This window comes from Echinops telfairi, unplaced genomic scaffold (assembly GCF_000313985.2).
Source record: "Echinops telfairi isolate 266 unplaced genomic scaffold, ASM31398v2 ScPeMD7_5;HRSCAF=22, whole genome shotgun sequence".
In the NCBI taxonomy this organism is placed as follows: Eukaryota; Metazoa; Chordata; class Mammalia; order Afrosoricida; family Tenrecidae; genus Echinops; species Echinops telfairi.
Genome location: NW_022103901.1, coordinates 33,560,045 through 33,569,996, shown reverse-complemented (window position 1 = coordinate 33,569,996; position 9,952 = coordinate 33,560,045). Strand labels below are relative to the sequence as shown.

Below are 9,952 nucleotides of genomic sequence, written 5' to 3'. Positions count from 1 at the left end.
TCATGAGGGAGGGGGCGGGGGAGGAAGGGGGAAAAAACGAGCAGCCGATATTAACATAGAAGACATATGTTTTGAGAATGATGAGGGCAACAAATGTACATATGTGCTTGACATAATGGATGTATGTATGGATTGTGATAAGAATTGTATGAGTCCCCAATAAAATAAATTTAAAAAAAGAAAATGATGATGGCAACAAATGTACAAATGTGCTTGACACGATAGATGCATGTATGTATTGTGATAAGAGCTGTATGAGCCCCCAATAAAATGATTTAAAAAAAAAAAGATTTACAATCTCACAAACCCTATGGAGCAGTTCTATTTCATCCTATGGGATCCTTAGGAACACTGCAGGGACTTATCTTTCCTAACTGTACAACTACATGTGAGGTCCCATATGAACATTTGAAACCAAGTTGATGGCTTTAGGTGTGCCTAAGAGACAAGAGTCCCTCTGAAGGATGTCACCTGTCACATGCATTCATCACCTGTGGCATATAACACCCAACACAGGGCTATGGGGTCCGCTGGGGAAAAAGAGAGCTGCTATCCTTTTGAGAACAAGGATCTGATGTTCCTCTTATGGTACCTGAAGCTTTCCAGACATAATATGAACAAATTATGTATTAAGAGTTGCAAGCTCCTGAAGGAATGCAGATTTGAACAAAGAGAAACAGTCAACTACTTATTGAAAGGAATTGCTCCTGCCTTGCACCTTGACATGAAAAAAGATCAGCTGACACCTCTCAAAACAATCTTGAGGAAAGCTGGATAAACAAGGGAGCAGGTTACTGCCAGAGACAAGGGAAAATATGGGTGGCAGCAAGACGATCTTAAAAAGGGATTCACTGAACAAACCCACATCTGACTCGTTGTTCCGGCTGTACCCATCCCTAATGCCTGGACCATGTGGTGGCCCTCCATAAATGTGTGAGGAAAGGAAGACATTTTTATGGTTAAGGAAACAGAGGCTCAACAGAGTTGAATAATTCACCTAGCTCCACTGATGGAAGCTGGTCTGTTCGCCCCCAAGCCCAGGCTCTTTTCTGTACACTACAAAATTAATCATGATTACTGACACCTCAACGTTAGCTTCCTAATAGGAACATTGTTGCTGTGTGCCATCAAGCTGGTTCTTGGAGTGGAGTGGAACCGATTCCAATGCACAGCAACCCTACGTGACAGAGCAGAAGTGTCCCATGAGGTTTCCCAGGCTGCAATCCTTGCAGAAGCAGTGTGCCAGGCCCTTTCTCCCATGGTAGTAGTGGTCACTTTGAACTGCTGGCCTTTCAGTTAGCAGCTGAGGGCTGAACCACTTAACAAGAAGTCTACTTCGTATAAATTACCTTTATCAAAGCCTTTCATTGATCATCTTTTTGAGTTGACGTCGAGTTGATGGTAGGTGCCCTTGAGACTATTCGGACTCACAGCAGCCCACGTGAGAGAACTGCTGCCCCACAGGGTTTCCTAGGCCATCAGCTTACAAGAGCAGCTCACCGTGTCTTTGCACCTGCAGTCACTGGGTGGTTCCAACCACCAGCCTTTCTGTTAGTAGCAGAATGCTTAACCATAATGCCACCAGGGCCCCCTTTTTATATTTCTAAGTAGCTTCCGAGTCTTTCCCAGAATTTCTAAGGCACACCAAGCAATACGTCAACAACTAGCACAACTGAAGCTCACAGGAGGTGATTTGAGGTTTCATACCTTCTTCGTAAGTCAGAAGTCACTAAAACCCAACATAGCATAGTCATACAACAGGGGTAGGGATTGTCAGGCCCACAAGCCACAGAAGGCCCATGAACCAGCTAACAGCACATGTCTTACCAAAGAGAGATTGTTACAGCCATCACATTAAGGGTGAGTTAATTAAATGTTTGACCAGCATGGCCTGAAAGTGATGTTATAAATGTCCAATGGTCCTTGACAGAAAAAAAGGTTCTCCACACCTGCCACTCAGTGAAAGACATGATGCAGATTAACTAACACATCCATCAAGGAAGCAGCAGCACATTGCACAGCGAGGCTTCACCACTTCTCAACTTCATGAACTTCTACAAATTGCTGAATGTCTCTAGGCCTCAGCTTCTTAAATCTACCATATGGAATAAAAACGGCACCCATCACATGGAAAGGTGCCCTGGTGGTGTAGTGGGTTACACACTGGTCAGAGACCCACCAGCCATTCTGAGGGAGAAAGACAAGACTTTCTGCTCCCATAAAATGTACAGCCTTAGAAACCCAAAGGGGCAGTTCTACTCTCTCCTGTAGGGTCACGATTTAAAATCGACTTCATGGTAGTGTGTTTGGTTGGACCACTTGGAAATAATCCATGCCTGGTATACAGGCAGTGCTCAAGGAATGCCAGATTGTGAGAATCCACGGGACAGCAGCAGGTATTTTGGGTTAGTGCCACCATGGCCAATTTAAGGAATTCCAAAAAGGTGTGTGAAGCGTGCCATTTGGTTGACAACCCCGAGCTGCAGTGGGGAAGACTTTTTCAATTAAATTACAGCTCTGGGCAAGTCCTCTTATCCAACTTGTGACCTTGAACAGGTCACTTCCTCTACAAGAACCTCAGTTTCCCGTTCCGTAAAATAGGGGTGCTGGTCTGATCTTGCTCGGGTTGTCTAGACCATCAGCCCAGCAGCAGGTGCTCTGTCCCCGCCACAGGCTGGAAGGTGAAGAGGTGGGGTGGGGAGGGAGGGGAGCAGCGGCAGGCCCAGAAGCGCTTCCAGAAATGTTGACAGAGAGGGAAAGGGTCACGGCCTCGAGGGCGTTTCCGCTGCCCCGGGCAGGGGCCCCAGGCTGCTCTCCCTGCCTTGGCTGCCAAGCGACCACATGGGCCTCACTGGCGCCGGTTTGCCAGTCTCCTCAGCAAATCTACACCCCAATCGAAAGTTACCCTTCCACCCCGTTCCCCGCGTAGGCAGAACGAGGCGAGGCGAGTCTCCCCCTTTCAGGCCCTAGCACCCCTCTCGGCGCTGGCGCCTACCCTCACCTGTGAGGCTGACACCGGGTCTCAATGTCAGCAGCGCCCCCGGGCCTCGAGCTCCCAGCGGAGGCGCAAAGGCGGTGACGCTCAGCTTGCGACCCAGGCACGCCCCGACTATACCCTCCCTGGGCGGCTGGGCCCCTCTCCCCGCTGCAGCCGGCAGCCGCGGGGTCCCCACTGCCACCAGCAGCCAGCGTGAGGAGCACCGCGCCGCCATCTTGGCCCGGGGACACTGCGCCTGCGCCACCCGGTTCCAGCGCCTCGCGGAGGCGCGCGCGCACGCGCACTACGACGCCTCTGTCGGGACCGGGGCCGCTGCGCGCGCTTGCAGAGGCACAAGCTTGCGCATGCGCTGCTGCCCTCAATACCTTTTTCTGGTATCTCACGGTAAAATGAGGTTAGCTCTGAAGAGCACTTACCTTGGAGAATCTTGTCGTTTTGTGCTGGATGACCAAACACTGCACTTTACCTGCGGTAGGACGTGGCTGAGTGTAGCCTCAGGGAGCTAGTTTAATGCTCGAGACAAAATGGGACTACAAGTCCCGGCATGCAGTGCAGCAGTCATCCCAGCATGCAGTGCTCACGGTCCTTTGCCCTGACCCTGATTTACATCTTCTTGCTTGGGGATTACACATCCGGTCACCTTTCAACTACGTGGATCCCTCTCTTCCCCTAAGTCTCAACATTTCGAGCTCACATTCTCTCACCCTGATTCCACCATGAACAAGATCTCTCAACTTGCTCCTTCGCGTATTCCAAAAAACATCCAAACTCACTGCTATCGAGTCGATGCTGACTCATAGTAATACTATCGGACAGGCTAGAACCGCCTTTGTGGTTTCCAAGACTAACCCTTTAGGTGAGCAGAAAGCCCCTTTTCTCTCCTGCGAAGCTTCCGGCTTAGGTTTCTCCTGCTAAGAGCGTGCTTATTCCAGATTGACAACCAAGCTACCTCTTAAAAGATTAGAGAACCTTGTAAGCAACTAGTCCATGTCCTGCACGGTCTTCAGTATTGAGGATAAGATGATGATAATATACTATCCCTGCTTGGGAGCAGCAAACAATGACAACGAATCTAGAGAGGAAAAAACTTAGCAACTAGCATAGGTATAAGCAGTGTCAAAAGCACACAGGTGAGAGGGGTGTCAGATAAGACTTGAGAGGTTATAAACATTCCCATTAAGCTTTGGGCATCAGGTAAAGGTGGTGTGGAAGAATATTCCAAGTAGCAAGAACGTCAAGCAAATGTTTACCTAAGTGCAAACGCTTACAGCCCTAAACTTAGGGTTGGAAAGCAAGCTGGAAAAGTAGACCTAGAGGGTGACGAGATTTTGTCTCACGTACTTTGGACATGTTATCAGAAGAGGCCCCTCCATGGGAATGGGTAGCATGTTTGGTAAGTGTAGGGTCAGCAGAAAAGAGGAAGACCGTCAAGGAGATGGACTGGCACAGTAGCGGCGACAGTGGTCACAAATCTAAGGACTGTGAGGGTGGCAAGAAATGGTTTGGTCTGTTGTGCATAAGAGTCACTGGGAGTCCGAACCGACTTAGCAGCATCTAACAACAGCCTGGTTTGGAGGAGCTCTAAGCCATGCAAAGAACTTTCAAATGTCACAGCCCCATCAACAGCCCCAGCAATGGAAGGAATCTTGAGTTCTTGGACCAAGGGCTCACTATCTGCTTTTCCACCTTTCCAGGTGGAGGATTTAAACTGTTAATCACCATGGGGAAACAGTCTGGGAGATGAACGAAAATGCTGAAACATGAGGAAGTTGCAAAGCCAGCAAACTTCACACTGGCGAGCCTTCCTCTTGGAGGGCCTTGCGCTGAGGTGGTAAATGAAAATCCCTTCAGCTGGGGCTCTCCACTTTTATTCTGCAAATTGTGCTCTGAACCAGCGCCCCTTCGCTGATTAAGTCTACAGATAAAGTTACAATCACAGGTACCAGGGGATCGGACTTGAATAGGCTTATTTTTTTTAATGCAAAGCACCTCATGATTGTGCAGAGTGCAGAAATATTTAACTGTGCCTTCTGATAACCATTTACAGTCTTCAAGGAACGTTCTCACAGTTTCTCTTTTGTTATGATTTAAATCTTTGAGGTAAGCAAGGCAATGTTCATTCCCATTGCTACGCATTTTCCCCTGCCTGCCCACCTGCAAAAAAAAAAGTCTGAAAGATGAAGACTTGCTCAAGATCACCCAGGTAGCCAGGTGAACCAACATCCAAGCCCAGAGCTTCCAACAATGAAACAAGAAAAGGACCCTTCCCTTTAAGCCAAGTGACCTTTCAATTACTATTGAAGGAGCCCTGGTGGTGCAGTGGGTTCACTGTAAGGTCAGCAGTTCAAAACTACCAGCTGCTCTCCCAAAGATAAAAAGAAGCTTTCGGATCCCATAAAGATTTACAGCCTTGAAAACCCACAAGAGTGGTTATACTCTGTCCTGTAGGCCACTATGAGTCGAATTGACTAGATGTCAATGAAAGGAAAAGTTTAGCCTAGCTCACGATAGTTTACAAAATATTTCATGCTTCATTCTGTTGACTTCTCACAACAAAAGGGAGGCTGAGACCCACTTACAAACTGTTTTCTAGCCTTCCAGAAACTTCCTTGGTGGTAGGTTATAAAGTGGCTCTATCCCTGGCCTGTTACCAGTGGCCAAGATGAGCACACAGTCCTTGGGAACCATAAGGAGCAGGTCTCTTCAGCCCTAGAGTGTTGCTGATTCAGAATTGACTAATTGGCCAGGTAGGCCATTCAGCAGTAGCATTCTCATCTTCCTTATAAGAGATCCGGGCTCACTTACCAGCCAAAATACACCTGGTGTGCAGCCACCACCCAACTGTCAGTGGAAGTGTGTGTGTTGGGCTGAGGCCAAACAGCTTTCAATAAAACTTCCAGCTAACATGGACTCGGAAGAAAAGCCTCGTGATCCACTTCCCAAAAATCAACCAATGAAACTTTCGTGGGTCACAGTGATCTGATGCCTTTGTACATGGCATGTACGTAGTATGGCACTGGGCCCTCTGGAATGCCCTGAGTGGACAGGATTTATGAGAGTATGGAGGATTAAGTTCGGCTTCCAGGGTGTATTGCTGAAGCCAAGAGATGAGGGTCCACTCTGTGATGTCTCCTGACATCATCAGTGGTGTAAAGGGGGTGGCCAAGTCTGTGGATGCCCAGTGGCTGCAATTATTCCCATTTGGGGGGAAAGAGGTTAGGGGAGTTAGGTAACCAGACGTCCCAATTTTTGGCATTTTAAAAAAGTTTTGTAAAAGTCCTGATTTTTGGAAAGAATGAACGACAAGCTAGGGAACGGTCTATTTGGTCTATATAGACCAAATTTTTAATCAAGAACAACCCCCACCCCCCCACCAATGGTGTCCTGCTTTAAATCTGGTCACCTTAGAGTTAGGAGACCTCCCTGGTAGGCTGAAGAGTTCCGAGGGAATTAAAACCTAACTCAAGATTTCTTTCCTCCCCAAGGAGTTTGGGGACAAGCCTCCAACTCACTCACTCACTGATACCATTGAGTCGGTTCTTTCTCATATCGAACCTTCGGGACAGAGTTGGATTGCTCCTGCGGGTCTCCGAGACGGTAGCTTACTAGGAGTACAAAGCCTGGTGTTTCTTTCTCCATTGTTACTCCCTCAGAGTGGCTGGCGTTTTTGAACTACTGACTGCGATCAGCAGGCCAACAAGTAACCCACTATGCCACCAGGACTCCCTACAATCCCCCAAAGGGGTGTGGACTAAGTGACCCAGATGTCTCTGGGTGTCAACTCAGTCATAGGGACCCTTTCCCGTGGAAGAAAGACAAGCCGATTCTTTGCTTCCATCACTGGGTATTACCCAAAAGGCTCTCGAGAAACCACAGGTGTCTTTTCTTGCGGCTAAATGTTATTCTTCCCAAATGAGGTTTCAATTTAAGCAAGGTTTTGCCAATTTGAGAAATGACAGCCATTCTTTCAAAGGAAAAACCAAAAAGGCAAGACAAAATTGCTAACAGCTCCAGGTTCCAAGAACGCCGGGGTCTACCTCCCTTTGAGAAACAGCAAAAAAAAAATGTAAGTGCATTGTGGTGGTGGTGGGGGAACATGAAGGTTTTGCCTAATGACTAAAATGTGTCTTGTTGCATGATTATTCACTTCCTGTGCCTTCCTGCACCAGCCCCTGAAATGCAACAAGGCAGTTTACATATCAACACTCAATTCAGTGTGCATTTCAAGAAGAGCTGGGGCAGAACACCAGCTCTGAGGAGTATGTTGTTGGCTCACAGTCTCGCTCACTTCCTTCATAAACTCAATTTGCTGAAACCATGGCCTTCACAGCAAGTTTACTGGACATGGTGCTGAGAACAGCTTTCCTTTGGCACCAGTTTACAATTAGAAGGCAGTATGAGCTTGTGAAACCTTCTATGAGTTTTGTTTTTCTCCCTCCTCTTTCACCTGGTGTCTTTTCTTTCTGCTAATGTCCCTTCCTTCAGTGAGTGAAGAGTCTGGAGTTTCGTAGAGGGCCTTCACTACAATAGACTCCCACATCCTTGCTTGTTGTTATTCTTGGGAACAGAACCGTGGACTGCCAGAAGAGCAAACAATTCTGTCCTTGAAAGAAGTGCATCTGGGAAGAAGTGCAGCCAGAATGCTCCTTAGAAGTGACGGTGGCGAGACATCATTTCATATACTTTGCATGCATTATCAGGAAAGACCAGTCTCTGGAAAAGCACATCATGCTTGGTAACGTCCTTGTTAGGTGCAATGGTGTCTGTTCCGACTCAGAGATCCTGTGTACAACAGAACAAAACACTGCCCGGTCCAGCCCCAGCCCCACCATTGTTCTTATGTTTGAGCCCGCCATGGCAGCCACTGCATCAATCCATCTTATCCAAGGTTTTCCTTCTTGTCCTCTGCCCCTTTACTTTACCAAGCATTTTGTCCTTTTCCAGGGACTGGTCTAACCTAATAACACGTCCAAAGTACAGGAGACAAAGACACGCCATCCATTCTGGTTGTACGCGTTAGGTAGTTCAGCTTAGGGACTGGGGCCTCCATTACGCATGCTCAGAGGCTCAGGTTTCCGGCCAGGAAGGGGAGGTACACCTGCATGGGCGCTGCACCTGGATTGACCCACCTAGGCCAGGTAAATTCAATTCAGTCAATGGGATCGACTAGGGTTGTTCACCACGCCTCCCCAGGGACAATTGAGAAAGCAGGAGCCCAGAGCAGACCTCGTGACTTTGAGCCACTTCTAGGGTAAGGGGACCAGACGTCCCACTTTTTGGAAAGAATGCATGACGAGCTAGGGAATATAGACCATATATATATATATATATATATATAGACCATAATAGACCAAATTTTTAATCAAGAACACCCCCCCACCCCACCCCCGGTCAATGGTGTCCCCGCTTTAAATCTGGTCATCTTATTCTAAGGAGGCTGCGTGGGGTGCGGGGCCCTGTGGGTGCCTGTGTAAACCTGCAACTTCTTCTTGGATCACAAACCAGGCTTCGGCGTGAATTCTGTCTCACGCGGAGCCAAGGACTGACGTATATCTATCCCCAGAGAGGTCTAACATAAGTGGTGCCATGTAACTTGGAGATATAAGATAAGCCAGCTCCAGGAGCAGGCCCTCACATCCTGGTCTCAAGGATTTCGGGCACCTTCTAGACTCTTCACCTCACACCCTCGGGAGATGGCACGTAGCTGGAAAGGAAGCCAGGCTGAACTCCTCCTGCAACACCATGGGGGTGGATAGCTCCCCTAGCCGACTCATGGAGATACTCCTTCTGTATTACCGCAGCCCCATCCTTTTGTGTCTGTCTTTTTGCCTTTCTAACTGGTATATGGGATTTTACGTCTGCCTTTCTGTGGCTGTCTTCCCGGGAGCTTGCATGCCTTCCCCAGTCTGGATTTCTGGGAGGGGGCTGGGACGCTGTTGCCTGCCGGGTGGGAGGATTGTGATTCCCAAAGCCTTCTCGAGTCTCAGTGGTCTTGCTTTGTGCTCCGGCCAGCTGGATGGCTGGGTGTGCCCACTTAAACTGTTGGTTTCTGCAGGACTCTGGCTCTGGTGGCTGGCCCCATGCGGCCTTTTGGTTAGGCCGCAAGCTGTGGCCCCGATTTTCCCAGCCACGTGACTCTCCGTTCCCTGGCAGCATGGAGCCACTTGTGTCCAGCATTTTGGCTGCGGGCAACAGAACACGTGACCCTGGCCAAGATGGTGCTCACTGCTCCAAACAGTTGGGGAGCGGTGCCTAGGTAGCTGGCTGCTTAGGCCCAGAGCCGAATGTTTCCCTTTCCCCTCCACTCCCTTTGGCTTTCTCCTGGTTTTTCAAACAAGCTGCTTTAGTGTTCTACCAGTGTGGGTTTGTTCCTTGCTACCGGCTGGTTTTCCGTTGCCCAGACCTAGGCCAAAGGCGTTCGGAACACTAGCCCGAGTAACTGTTAACTTTCACCTTTTCACTGATGCCGCCTCTGGCACTTTTTGGGACAGCTCTTAATACGGCTCCTCCACCACGATGTTCCAGCCAGAAATTCCAATTTCCCTAAATATTCCCCGAGCTGCCGGATAGACATCCCTTCCCTTCAGAGATTTGAGAGTCTGCTCCTGCCAGCAGGCGTCTTTGAAGGCCATGGGGCCACACCACGCAGTGGCCCTCCTAGCTTCTGGTCTTGAAAACGGTCGGACCTAACAGTCGACTGCAGAGACTGGTCTTTGACCCCTTCCCTGGGGCAGGGGCACCTGCCTGAGGCCTCAGATTCACGGCACCCCAGAGGTGTGTGCTAAAGCTGCAGTTATTGACCTTGAGGCATCAAGCTCTCAATAGCTACCTTGTTTTGTGCTTTCTTTTTTTTTTTTAAATCATTTTATTAGGGGCTCATACAACTCATATCACAGTCCATACATACATCCATTGTGTAAAGCACATTTGTACATTCATTGCCCTCATCCTCAA

The 9,952-nt window shown here is 48.7% G+C and overlaps 1 protein-coding gene across 2 annotated transcripts in view; it reads right to left on the bottom strand.

Annotated features, from left to right (window-relative positions):
• The window catches only part of DNAJA3 (DnaJ heat shock protein family (Hsp40) member A3), a 24,308-nt gene extending 21,096 nt beyond the window's left edge, over window positions 1-3,212 (bottom strand). For both annotated transcript variants that reach the window (XM_045285950.1, XM_004705836.2), the window contains exon 1: window positions 3,002-3,212. In XM_045285950.1, coding sequence (XP_045141885.1) covers window positions 3,002-3,212 — 211 coding nt within the window. The remainder of the gene's footprint in view (window positions 1-3,001) is intronic.
• Window positions 3,213-9,952: the final 6,740 nt, after the last annotated feature.